The 14,383-nt window shown below is 35.8% G+C and overlaps 1 protein-coding gene across 2 annotated transcripts; it reads left to right on the forward strand.

Moving 5' to 3' along the window:
- Positions 1-433: 433 nt before the first annotated feature.
- On the forward strand, positions 434-13,847 carry LOC137402048 (uncharacterized). 2 transcript variants are annotated; one of them, XM_068088521.1, is made up of 6 exons: positions 434-662; positions 1,895-1,999; positions 4,900-4,941; positions 5,205-5,279; positions 9,735-9,851; positions 13,623-13,847. In XM_068088521.1, the coding sequence occupies exons 1-6, from the start codon at positions 590-592 to the stop codon at positions 13,655-13,657; spliced, it is 447 nt and encodes a 148-aa protein (XP_067944622.1). In that variant the 5' UTR covers positions 434-589; the 3' UTR covers positions 13,658-13,847. The 2 variants fall into 2 exon arrangements, with proteins under 2 accessions (XP_067944622.1, XP_067944623.1); XM_068088522.1 differs by lacking the exon at positions 9,735-9,851.
- The last annotated feature ends 536 nt before the right edge of the window (positions 13,848-14,383 follow it).

A 14,383-nucleotide genomic window follows, 5' to 3' on the forward strand; every position in this document is an offset into this window, starting at 1 on the left:
ATATACATAAAGGTCATGGTAGCTCATAGACATGGAGTGCATTAAAGCTCATCGACATAGAGATCATAGCATCTCATAGACATAGAGTCCATTAAAGCTCATAAGCACATAGTTCATAGCAGCTCATAGATATAGAGTTCATTGCAGCTCATAGACATAGAGTTTATAGCAGCTAATAGACATAAAGTTTATGGTAGTTCATAGGCATAGAGAACTTAGCAGCTCATAGACATAGAGTTAACCAGCTAACAACACAACCATTTTAGGCGTGGATATTCACTTGGATATCAAATGCGCCAACTACCCACCTTACTGCCCAGCCGGAGAACCTCTTACAATCTCTTGCAGACTCTCAGGCTCCGCGCAACCTTTCCAAGTAATTCAGATAGTCGATACCAAAGGGAAGTGGCCAGTGCCCACCGGGTGTGGCTTCAATTTGGAAACTAAAACAATTGTTGTTTTCAACAATTTTTCGGAGATATATGGCCTAAGCTTTGTCAACGAGGAATATTGTCAAAAAATAAATTTGGAAAGACCAACACTTCTGACATTGAAGGGTAGAACGAGTACAAGAGCTGCATATATCACCATGTACTGTCATGCTCTGCTGCAGGACGGCACTCGCCTTCAATCTCCCACCAGGGTTATACGCCCAAACACAGGTATTTTTAGCATACAACCTTGACCTTTATCCATATACTAAAAAAAGTTGCTACAATGTTACTTGTAAGAAGATAAGTACTAAAATAAGATAGAATTTTGCTGACAGCAATAGGATTTTTCAAAATGTCACATATAAGGGCCATCTTGATATGAGAAATGTTTGCAGTGGAACATCTGACACTGCTAATGGCTGACTGCCAAGTTGTTGTAGTAAGATTGCTCTAGTAAAGAGGTGATATACGTATAAAACAAGTTTAGAACAGTTTCATTCAATTATATTACAATCGTGTTCAATGAAGCATACAAGTAGATGATTATAACAAATTCAACTCTTATCTCACAGTTTTACTTCCTTTACTGTAAAACCCCTATTTGAATGCCATAGAGCTGTACTTTCCAACTCTTACCCTATAGTGACGGTTCATTAGAGGTTTTTCACTATATTTCTCGATTAGTTTGTCAGATGTTTGGGAAGATAAATTTAACCAGCAATTAATTATATAAGTTATGCAATTAACTTTGGTATAAAAAATCATGCAATAATTTTAAAAACCTAAATAAAGTAGCAATAAAAAATTAATTGATTTTTTAAAAAAGAGGTCCAACACTGATAGCACTCAGTACATGCAGTTTGAGTTAGTATTTGTCTGTTAACTTCACTTAGCATTTTAAGCATGTTCTATATCAGTTTCCATGACGCCGATGGTACAGATTTGGAGTCGTGCTCACATTGAGTTATCATGCGATAAGTGGTTCAATGGACACTCGCATGATGCAAATTAACAATGGTGCTTTGTTAAGAAAAATAATGATTTCTACGCCATAGGTCAATAATTGGCGACACAGTCTTGTCACGCTGGGCAGTATTCAAAACATTAAAACATTTGAAACTGTTAAAATTGAAACAAAAACTGAAGTGTAAAAATGTTTAAAATGGAATAGCTTATGCATAATTCACAAGTGCCGTTTCTATCATTCACGTGCATAAAACATTCGATAAAAGTTTGCAAGTAACAAAACTTGCATTACTTATGGGTTTATCTCATCTCCATCTTGAGGATGACAGCAATCATCCATTTTGTTAAACAAAACTCGCTCCACAAGCAGCATTTTTCACCTGTTTCCATATGGCGGATTGTGCAAACTTGTAGATAACCCTGTCATAGAAAATAATGTGTATGAATTATTTCTTTTGATCCAATTCTCTGTCAACCTTTTTGTACTTTTACAGAGAATGACAACAGTCTTGAAATCGTCATCGGCCTTTTCGTGGCCAGCCTTGCTCTCATCATCATTGTATTCGTCGGTCTTGCCCACATAAGAAACAGCCCAAACGGTAACTATATTCTCTTAACTTGCCCACATAAGAAACAGCCCAAACGGTAACTATATTCTCTTAACTTGCCCACATAAGAAACAGCCCAAACGGTAACTATTCTCCTAACATCAATCATTTTTATAAATATGCTAGATTAATGTTCGGCATTGCCCGGGTAAAAAAGAAGACTCAGCACACAGAAAATATGTTTATTTAACATATTTACCATTCTAACATTTAAACTTCATGATAGAAGTGTTATTTGTGTAGCTCAAATCAATTAAGTGATTACGGCCTACTCAACCTTGATGAGTAGACCGTAGATAACAGAGTTGCAATGTTAAGAGCGGTTTAGGCATGTCGTTAGGCCCGCGTGTATGTAAATGCATTTGCAATCCTTTCCAGTTTAAATCCAGTACCAAATTGCTCGTTGCTAAATTTTAAAAGCTAGAACTGAAACAAGTACGACAGAAAACTAAAAACAGAAAAAAGACAAACTTTGAGATTTACATGAATAGATAATCAAAACCCCACTCTTCTCCAGGGACGGATCTATTGTGGTGCATATGGTGCAAATGCACCACCCTATATATGGCAAAAAAAGATTTAAAATCCATTATGAATTGAGTGAATTACATTTCATTTCACTGAGAACTTGCTTTGGGAGGAAATGAACAAAAAAAGCCTGGCAGGGCTTGTTATGGCTTGGGGTGGCTCCGCGCACCCCCTGTCACCCAAGATATATTACACAAAATTTTGCACCACACACGTTTTTTCCTAGATCCTCCCCTGCTTCTCCGCTGTAATAATCTGTTGTTTATCGCTGTGGTGTTTGTCATGAAAAATTTGAATATTAATTTTGGTTATTATTTGCTAAGGTCTTCAGGTATCTCTCCAATTATAGATGTTATAATTTCAATTCCTTTTCATCTGATCGTTTAACCGTAATCCAGTTTTGTCAATTTTAATCTTCAAACATCCTGACAGTCAAATCACCTCAAACATCAACAACACTCATAAACGGTAATAAATACTGATACTTTCGGATAAACTCTATTAAAATTTAAATTTAATTTAATTTAAATTAAATTTTGTTTAAGTGCATCTTTAAGTTGCTGCAATATCCTCTCCAAGTGTTGTGATTTTAACAATGTATTTACAGTAGTGCTTGTCATTCTGTTTTACTCAACGTCATATCACAATGTAACGCTTAACTTAAACTGGCTCTCCTACTAGCAAGGTATCTTGTGTATTTGATGTTAAAAATGATTATTTTAATACTTTAATAAAAAAAAGACAGTATTTAGATGTACATGTACGTCAGCATATGTATGTAGGTAAATGTATAGGTGTGTATGCTCATATCTATGCATACTGCGAATAAATACATCTGTATAATTATTGTATGTATTTTGTGAGTGATCAGCAGCCCTACTTTTTGCTATGAAATATTTACATACGATTGTATACTCAAGTGCTATCAATGACGATATAGTATGGTTATAATTATTATAATTATAATACGATTATAATACGATCATAGTGCTACTGGGAAAGCCAGTAGCACTATGCAACCAGCATGTGCCTTTCACACTGTTTTTCTCCAATCTATCCTTTTACCTTTGACCTAGTTTTTTAGGAATATTTTGCATATTAACGATGAACTTTCACAAAAGTTTTGTTGATTTTATTAGAAAGCATTGGTATGTTTTTATCATATAATTTTGTTTTTGATGTTTGAGATGATCTGACTGCCAGGATATTTCAAGATTAAAGCGTTTCAAGAAAAAACCATTTATCTCGGTTTATTTATGACCGTCAAACAGACGATCAAAACAAGTAAAAGTGCGATTATGATGTCTATAATTTCAAAGATTTGACAGAATAGATATACATAGTGCTGCACCTTGAATTCAATAGCTAATATCGACTATCATTGCTATAATTTTCAAGCAAGAAGCTGTACACATTTATGCAAGATGAAACTTCCCACTGACATGCAACCAAAGTTATGATGATACACTGGTACCATCCTATACTGGTAGGAGATCATCAGGTGTAATAACTATACAAACAATTATTCTGGAATGCCAGTGGGTGTTAGATTTGTGTCGGTAGTAGAGTGCTGGGGAATGTAGAATGTCATGGATTCGCATCCAGTATGATGCAGTCCTTTTTCATTTTGGAGAGAGGGACAGACACATCTCTCACTGAAGTAAAGATTATCGCCTTACCTTGAGGGTTCCGGTTCACCAAAAGTTTATTGCATCCCAACTTTGCATCAACCCCATTTTATGGATCTTCTGTTCAACTCACCAAGTCTCACCAAGCCTAAGAAAGTTTTATGTGATTGTACCTACATGTATGATGCAATCAGAACTATCTGAGAGCATAATGCAATTTGGTAATTTAGCGATCTCTCTCTTTTTATTGTTTCCGAAAATACATGTAGATCTGATAAAGTTGCTATAAAGATTATAGCTGTTATCGCAAAGAAACCATTTGTTATCCTTATAATCATTATGTTATGGGAAGAGGCTCCCTTTAAGTAAGTAAAGAGGCTCCCTTTAAGTATTTTGTGTTGTCAGACAGACGTTGTTGGACCATTATTAGACAGTTTAGCTTTCATGTAACAATTAGAGTTCCTTTTTTTATATCATATCCAGTTCGTCTATTTTATACCTTATCTATGCTAAACCAGCAGAATAAAGCAATCCTGACTGAGGGCTCATTAAATTGTAATACATTTTATAATCTATATTATGCTACTATCAATAATAATAGTAACAATCATGATAAGTTTTATGTTGAAGCCGTCAGTGTAAATTAAATTAACTCTTAAATTGTAATATGTTTTATAATCTATAATATGATACTATCAATGATGATAGTAACAATCATGATGTTTTATGTTGAAGCCGTCAGTGTAGATGTCACTTCTAGGAGGACACAAAAGAAAGGTTTGTACCTCGATATTGATATTAAATTGCGACCATTGTTATATTGTGTTATAACATGTTATAACTTTATGTAGCAACAAAGACAGTGTTAACTGTGAGGTTATAGTTGTATAACCCATGCCAAGTATTGTTCATCAACTGACGAAATCACTCTCACTCATGTCACATGTCACATGTCACATGTCACATGTCACTCATGTCTGCTGGTCACATTAATTTTATTATCATTTCATTATTATTATCATCTTTATTATCATTTTCAGAAGTCGGTTCGGTGTCCGACAACAAACTGAGAGGTCCAGTAAGTGCTCTTACTTTACCACAGAACCCACATCCAGGTGAGTTGGTCTTTCTTTTACTATAACAGTAAATTGTTGTTTATCTTCTATTGTAAAAGACACAGTCGTGTAGTGAAATGTGATGAACAAAACAATTTAAAATTGGTCATAGATAAATGACATGGAAATTTAAAAATGTGACATGTATCTATAGAGCCATTGGAGTGATGAACAGAGGGAGTCAAGTATTAGATATTGAGACTGAGGAAGTGGAGGTACACCAGAAGTATACATATATATTATACATATTAATAACGTGAAATATGTATGATATATATGCATGTATATGATGTATACATTGTGATATATATGTGTACAGTGTAAAAACAACGATGTATCTACACAACATTGTAGATACATGTATATCTACATCTGTGAATGTAGATACATCTATATCTGTAGATATAGATATAGCTACATGTTGTACCTAGAAAACAGTGTAGATACAACGATATATGTAGCGATATATAATGCGGTATATAGCAATATATATAGCAATATACAGTGTATGGCGGTATATAGCCGCGTATATACACTATGTAGTAAGAAGCTTCCCGCATTCCAAGGGAAGCAGGCAGAAAGTGGGAAGTGAGAATGCTCTTTCTGGGCCATGTTTGACAGCACAGAAGGTGGCGTCACAGAGATGGGTGTTGGTATAGACCTAGACCTACTTCTCTCAGCCAGAAGGTACAGGTCATCTTCCTACGATCTTCCTCCAAACCTCTGCCAACTGTTTTATGACCACCCTGAATGCCTCCTCATTCTCCAACTCCTTGACTCCTACCTCATGTTTGACTTTCAGCCTTACCATTTTCTGCCCAAACGTCTTCTGTAGGCCACTTCCTCTTCCTCTGTAGGCCACCTCCTCTTCCTCTGTAGGTCACTTCTTCTTCCTCTGTAGGTCACCTCCTCTTCCTCTGTAGGTCACCTCCTCTTCCTCTGTAGGTCACCTCCTCTTCCTCTGTAGGTCACCTCCTCTTCCTCTGTAGGCCACCTCCTCTTCCTCTGTAGGCCACCTCCTCTTCCTCTGTAGGTCACCTCCTCTTCCTCTGTAGGCCACCTCCTCTTCCTCGGTAGGTCACCTCCTCTTCCTCTGTAGGCCACCTCCTCTTCCTCTGTAGGTCACCTCCTCTGTCTCTGTAGGCCACCTCCTCTTCCTCTGTAGGCCACCTCCTCTTCCTCTGTAGGCCACCTCCTCTTCCTCTGTAGGTCACCTCCTCTTCCTCTGTAGGCCACCTCCTCTTCCTCTGTAGGTCACCTCCTCTTCCTCTGTAGGCCACCTCCTCTTCCTCTGTAGGTCACCTCCTCTTTCTCTGTAGGCCACCTCCTCTTCCTCTGTAGGCCACCTCCTCTTCCTCTGTAGGCCACCTCCTCTTCCTCTGTAGGCCACCTCCTCTTCCTCAGTAGGTCACCTCCTCTTCCTCTGTAGGCCACCTCCTCTTCCTCTGTAGGTCACCTCCTCTTCCTCTGTAGGCCACCTCCTCTTCCTCTGTAGGCTCCCTCCTCTTCCTCTGTAGGTCACCTCCTCTTCCTCGTCCTCATTCTCAATTTATATTATTTTTCTTCATATCCACCTTCGTCCAACATTCCATCATTGGACACTTCAGCTAAAAAAACGTGATTTCCCCATTATGTCCTGCTACTTTCTTACCACCCTCAATCACATTAGCGTGACTTCTTCCACTCGGATGTCAATGAATCTGACCTTCTCGTGCGGCTTCTATTGCACTCCTTCACCTAACACTTCATTCACTTTTTTATTTTAACCGTGTCAAGTTGAGTACGTCTTCAAGATGAAAAGATTAGAACCTACGGTCATTTTTTAACTGTTCATTTTTGAGCTTTTAAGAGCTTATAATCTCATTTCTACATATTTTGTACATACAACCCAACAGAGTAAGACATGGTGAATTTTTTGATACCAAATAACTGTAATGTGAATTTTGTTGCAAGTCAACCTTTAACAGATTCCAAGCCAAATCAGCATTCTTCATCTAGTCTCTACTCACTTCTCTATTTCTGAAATTATCAAATGATCAAAAGCAAGCCTTACTCTATCATTATTAGTGACCTCCACACATCTCCTTAAACTCTCAACTCATTGCAAAAACTCTCTATCACTCACCAACCACTTGTCTAGCCGTCAAAACTTTATGTATTTTACAAATATGTTTTCCTTTCTACTGTAAAACTCTTGTAAAATCTCCCCGGCCTCTTCATAGGTGGGATTCACACCATCTAAATCAAACCCTTCACCTTTCAACACTTCAATGTCCAATAACTCGCAGTATCAGCACTAACTTAGCTCTACCACTAATACTTGGTTGTCTATTACGACCTTCACCTCTCCTCTCAACTGCATTGTTGACACGCAAATTCATCTCCACTACAACTCTCTCCTAAGAACCAAAAAGCTGTGCTCACCAAAAACCCGCTTTAGATAACTGAACTTGGATCACTTGCGCTGTCCACACTAATCTACTCTACATCTCTCCTTTCTTCTTCCAATTTTCACCTTCTCTTACTTACTCTTTCACAAATAATAAGTACAAACACCTCACCATTATCTCTCTTACAATGACACTTCATACCTCACAGTTTTAGGTTAACGCTTCACGCCAGTTAACAGTTACTGATAAATGTTCCACTCAATGCGCCACCAGTAACTGCATCCTTTGCTAACAATTGCAATAAAACTAAAGTTTTCACCTTGTTGTATGAGGAGAGCTACGCACATGTATTGTAGCTAAAAAGGCTGCGCCTTTCTTTCCACTTACTTATATACTGTGTAATTTCCTGGCTTTCTCTATTTATCGTGATTACCTGCAACTGCCGCGGCCTCATACATCAATGTAGCCTGAGTCCCAACAAATTCAATTATATAACAATTTTATGTCTATATAAAACCAGAAACTACAGAATGTTTTTGGTGATGCACTTGTTGTCTAGTGGGCGCTTGCTTTCTTGTCTGCACGACATTTTTTGCTTTGTTTATTGTGTTTTTGCTTGGGGGAGTTTTGGTTCTGTGCATTTATAGCACTCTTCATATTTATATTACATGAATAAATGATTTTCAGTGGGTGTTTGTTAAAGATTTGGTGCAAAAGTGAAAACATCTGGTAAAAATTTGAATGTATTTCTTTCCTATGTTGTTTGCAACATTTTAGTTATATGGGGAGGTTGTATCAAATTTTTTCGTATTGTCCACTGTGTTTTTGTGGTTGTTTCGGTTGTTTTTCGAAATTAATCGTTATACCCACTTTGGTTAAGTGCGTCTTAGTCTGGTTGTTTCATTTTGTCAAACTATTGTTTACTTGATGACAGTGTGCTTAGCCACTTGTTTATGTTTATAGGGATGTCTATAGGGATGTTGTTGATGATAGTTATGGGTGGTTGTTGTGTACATACATACAGTATGCTGTAGTCTGGCTGTAGTTAGGAACTGTACATACTAGTTGTTAACTTGAGATTTACATCCAGAAAATTAACAGTTTGTTTGTTTCAATTACGAGTTTTAGCTCGTGTTTTTTGAAGATTTTACAGAATAACTTTTCTGTTCCTTTATCTTCATTGTGGATTTCCTTCAACTACTGTCATCCTGTCTCTGTATAAACCAGGACTTGTTGGTAGCTCACTTGGTAACAGTGAACGTAAATATATTTTGTATGTATTACTCAAAAACACAGTACACAGAAACAAACACCTGAATTTTAAAGTTAAAATAGTAGATGTTGTATACGTTGATTATAATGAATCTGTGCAAAAAAGGTTTCATTACCCTAGCAATGCCATGTGAGCCCGCTAAAATCAAATGGTAAAATCCAAATATCTGAGACATATGTTTAAATATTTCAATAATATATTATTATTATTACTTGATGTAGCATTCCGTCATGCTGTATTACATTGTATTATATTATTTTCTTTTGTATTACATCATATTGTATTATATAACATTACATTATATTTCAACTTATTATATTATTATAAAATAAACTTTTATATATTGTTATATATTATACTTTGGTAATTTATATCCTGCATTTTTATTCTTTGTTACATTATAGTATATTATGTTTTGGATTGTTATATTACTGTTGCTTCAGCATCAATTACCATGTATTATGTATCCTACTAAATGTTTGCTTATAAATATTTTAGCTGCTCAATTGATTAGATTAAATATTATAGGATTTTCAGTAAGTATCTTGTTGCAGCAACTTCTGACGGCAGACGTTAAATAAGAAATATTTTTATCTGAGTCACAGCTAAGCGAATGAACATCGGTCAGAACTTTGAGTGCATTTGAACGGTATTTCATTTTACTAGTTATATATGATCTCAATAGCCCTTAAGAAACCTAGCCACTTCATCAAACCTTAATATAAAGCAGAAAAACGGTTCAACAGCTTAAAGCGAGCCTTAAATATGTAATATAAAGGTAAGATTTTACAGTGTTACCAACGGATGACTGGGCTGGCTCGGTAGTACGACAGAACTGTCAAAGGCAGATGTCTCAAATGATCTCAGTGTATAATCAATCAAGATATGCTATTAACTACAAGTATCAAGGTGAATATTAATTAGTTTTTATGTCAGGTAAGACAAAATCACAGATGCAATTTTTTACAAATAATTTAAAACCTGCGCATCTTTAGGTAAATGGATAGCTATATTAATGTTAACAGATGAGCTTCCACAAAGTTTAGTAGACTTTATCAGAGGATATTGGTATATTTCTATAATTTGCGATTGTTTATTATGTTTGGAGTGATTTGACTGGCCTAATGTTTCAAGATAAACACCGAAAGAGCTTGATCGCTGTTAAAATGTTCAAAAGAAGATTATGTGCCACAATAACATGACTAGTTACTATCCTTCCTCAAGTTGATATCAGCTATCGGGTTCACATTGCAGCATTCTCTATTCTGTTCGCCTGTCTGTATGTTTGTCCGTACGTAATCAAACCTTTCCTTGATCTCAGCTTTTTAGCCGCAATCAAGTTTTGCTAATTTTAATCTTGAAACATTCTGGAAGTAAGATTTTCTCAAACTTCAAATTAAATTTTAAACGATAAAAATATCAATAATTTTTGATAAAATTTACTAAAGTTTTATGAGAGTTCATGTTAAACAAGCTGAGATAGCAACTGATCTCTATGTTCATAACCCTTCATAATTCATGGATGATAAATAATTCATGGATATTCATTGTAATGAGTGGTTCTCATTGGATAAACTACAATTTCTACTGTAATTCCTTTTATCTGAATACAGCTTCATTTGAGTATCATTTAAGAGGACTCACAGATTCGTAGTTGATAAAAGGTGACTTTTGAATCAATATTCAATTATCAGAAATGATAAAGTACAGTATGGATGTCAAAGAATTTTATTTTTGTGTTATAATAGCAGTTGTTTTAAATGTACCAACTTTCATGCAATCACACAATTCTGTACATGCAATCAATAAGATGACTAAAATGTTGGTCAATATGGGGCTCAAATTTTTGAAATTCAGCTTATTAGACTAACACTTTAACCATTACAGTATCACAGCTAGTCATAATATAAATTACACATTAGAATATTTAACTTAATCATATTTTATTAAAAAAGTTAATTACTTACCAAAGCTTAAATGATATAACTTTTAAAAGCTGTTCATCCGGATGCTGCATAGTAAAATGTGTTGAATTGTTTCAATGAAACAACGAGTTATGAGTTATGGACATACATACTTGTCTTGGCTTGTGTAGTGACAGTATAGCATTATTAGGGTGAGTGACAACATGAAAAGCAAAGATACACTGTTGTTTGGTATGTGCAAGGCTATAAAATTATAACAGTTAATGATGGCAAGTTTGCTACAAAAGAGAAAATGTTTTACACCACAAAATTAGTGTGGATTATCAAAAGAAAACAGAGAACAATTCCCCACCTTTGGTAATCCGGTTAGCTTCCACACTAGGGACCGGAAAACATGAAGTAGGTGTGCTTGAAATAGCACACATACTAAGAGGCAGCTGAGATAGAAGTACAGGCTCTCTCGCTGGCCTTCCTACGCTTTGAAATTACTGTTCCAGAGAGCTGGAACCTTTTCTCATCTAAGATCCTGTTCGCAACGTTGCTTTGAGTCCAAAAAATGTTGAATCCTGGAAACAATAATGAGCCTTTCCAATTTAGGATCCTGAGCCTCAAAACTGCCAACATTCGTTGAATCGGAAAATCGTTTGCTAAAACCTGCTGTGGAAAAGCCTTACACACAGGTGTTCTTCTTTTCTAACCTGAGTAAACCACATAAGGTATTTAGCCTGGCGGTGGCAAGAAGGGGCCTGACTTGCAAACAACAGGGTGAGATTCAATTCCCATAAAAGGCCAGTGGTGGTGGCAGGAAGGACATTCACTATTGAATTTCTCTATGCAACTAGGGCATGTCTCCAGTCGTTGAGGTTTCCTTGCCAGTGGACTCAGACATGTCCAACCAAGATCACACAGCCATTGTTTATGCAACAATGCTCTTAAAAACAATTTCACAGTGCTCTGCTTGCAGTATTCTAAAGCCTGGTTCCCATACATGTCACAAAGCACCGGCGACAGCACCGCAGGCTACTAGCGGTGAAATGGGAACCTATGCACCAGGTACTGCCGAGGATTGCCGGTAATTGCCGGCGGCAACGCAATAATTTAGCGCTATTCAAATTTCGCAAAAGGCCCAGACAAAATTTTCCCAAAATGCACTGTACGGGTGAAGATCCATTATAAAAACGACATGGCGAGCAAACATTTTATTTGATTACGCGATTTGTTTAGCGATGCAGCTTATATGTGAATATATGCCGCCGAGCCTAACATTGCAAACGTTTTGCTACGCAAGTTACCGCCGTAGTCTCACAATCGATATAGGAACCAGGCTTAAGCAGGCATCAAACTCAACCTTTGAGGGATTTCTCACTCTTCTCCAGTCGCATAAAACTATCAGCAGATAAATTATCTTTGAGCAACTCTGTAATATCATCGACCTTCATCAACAAATTCAAGTCACTAACTTTAAACCAGATTGTCTCGATAAAATACTAACTATTCTCAAACCCATAAAAATGGTACACAAACTGAGTGCACTTTTTCTAAATAGGATTCATGTTTGTCTGTTCAACTTCCTTCCAGGAATCTGCAATATGGTTCATGGCTCCCACAGAGTCTAGTTTCCCTTGATGTTATTTCTATTTAAGTTCATAACAATTCTTCTTTATAAGTGAGAGGCCTTAACAGATCGGTATTAGCTTTATTTACACAGGTCAAGGCCATTTAAAGAAAATTAGACCATGAGACAAAAATGAAAAACAATAAAGTACATTATGTGTGTTGAGAGAAAAGGCTCTATTTTCCTAACCCTGTTATATAATGTAAATTTGTAAGATGCTGGTGTTTGGTATTTTACTGGATTGGAGCTGATATGGTTAGGTTAGCAAGTCTTTATATTTGTGACGCTGTACTCTGTAAGCAATAAAGCAAGAAGAGTAATAAAAGTTAGTTATAACAATCTATAAATGAAAACATACAAACATTCATGCTAAAACTGGCAATAACTTATCATCTTGATTATCAAAAGAAACTAAACTGTCATGATTACACCACAATCAGGAGAAAAAATAAACTGTTTTACAGTATGTGTTTACTTACAATAAAGTTCCCAATTGCACTCGCACCAGTATATTAAAAGAGTTGAAGTTTATAAGACAGTCATACTGGTTAAAAGTAAAATATAACGCTGTGCAGCACAACTTGCTTGCTGTATGTATTACATTCAACTGCCATACCGTAATTAACGCAAAGCTTGCTATGGCTAACACCCAAAAGCTAAAAGATTATAAAATATTGCTATATTCTTGGTAACAAGTGAAATAAAAATAAACCAGTAATAGAAATGCCTATTATATACTAATACAGGTATAAAGTGTAGTACTTAGTTTTTTAGGGAAGTAGGAATGTAACGGATGGTCAGGCAGATTGTAGATATGATTTGAGTACTTTAAACAGCAAATATCTATAAACGCAGTTAGTTCCTCAGAGCTAAGGGTATTTAGCATGTAACATGTTGCATTTTAGCACTTTTATGTTATGAACACTTTTTGTTTTTGTCTGAGATCTCAAAGGCATGCTTCATAATAATTTTTGTTTGAGTTCCTAATGCAATTATTTTTGTTTTATGTCTCGTTTAGCCTGTGATTCATTTTAATTACCCAAAAACCTTTTGTCAGTCAACTGTAAAAAATAACAGTAGGCTATATAACTGTAAAAAATAATACAAAGGCATCTAGTGAGAGTAATTTTTTGTTTGCAGGTCCATTCCAGTTCAGGAACATGAACTGTTCCTGAAAATGCCCAAACTTGAAACTCTCAAGCAGCCAGGTGTATCGGAAGGTTCCTCACCAGGGATAGTGAAGCTGATGGTATCAATTTTGAGATTTTTCTTACAAACTCGGACTTTACAAATTATGTACAATACAGTGATGTGTGATGAATGTTGACTTGGTGTTTAGTAATAATAAAGCCACAGAGGAAATGCTATGAAGATCAATAATCAATAGATCAATAGATCAATAAGAGGAAATGCAATGAAACTCAATAATGCCTATAAACTAGCAGGATTTTCTGCAGACAAACAGCTAATAGATTCCAACAGCAGTTCACCCATAGAGCATGTGACCTTTATGTGACCTTTATGTCGGTAAGGCTTCTATTGTCTCATACATTGCTACAACAAATTGAATGTTTTCAGTAAGGTGAAGTTTGTAAAGTTTCTTGCATCCTTTTTTTTAAATATTACTCATTTATTAGAGATTTAGCTCCGAAAAGTTCTGTGAAAGCAGAGATAAGGCCATTGGTAAGAACACCTCAGGCATACTTGCTGACAACCATAACAAAACTAACTTAGTAAACTGGCCAATCACATTCGCCATAGCTCTTATTTTATTTTTAACGTTAAGAATTTATTAAATTTTTCATATTAAGTATTACAATATAATTTCATCAATTTGTTGAGGTTATTTATGAGTAAAATATTCCAACATTAAGTTTTTTATAGTTTTAGTTGCAAAACAA

Source organism: Watersipora subatra, chromosome 8 (genome assembly GCF_963576615.1).
Source record: "Watersipora subatra chromosome 8, tzWatSuba1.1, whole genome shotgun sequence".
Taxonomy (NCBI): Eukaryota; Metazoa; Bryozoa; class Gymnolaemata; order Cheilostomatida; family Watersiporidae; genus Watersipora; species Watersipora subatra.

Coding starts and splice junctions, on each gene's coding strand:
- LOC137402048 (XM_068088521.1), top strand. CDS start 590: ATGTACTGTCATGCTCTGCTGCAGGACGGCACTCGCCTTCAATCTCCC. Junction 663..1,894: donor GGTTATACGCCCAAACACAG/GTATTTTTAGCA, acceptor GTACTTTTACAG/AGAATGACAACAGTCTTGAA. Junction 4,942..5,204: donor TAGGAGGACACAAAAGAAAG/GTTTGTACCTCG, acceptor TATCATTTTCAG/AAGTCGGTTCGGTGTCCGAC.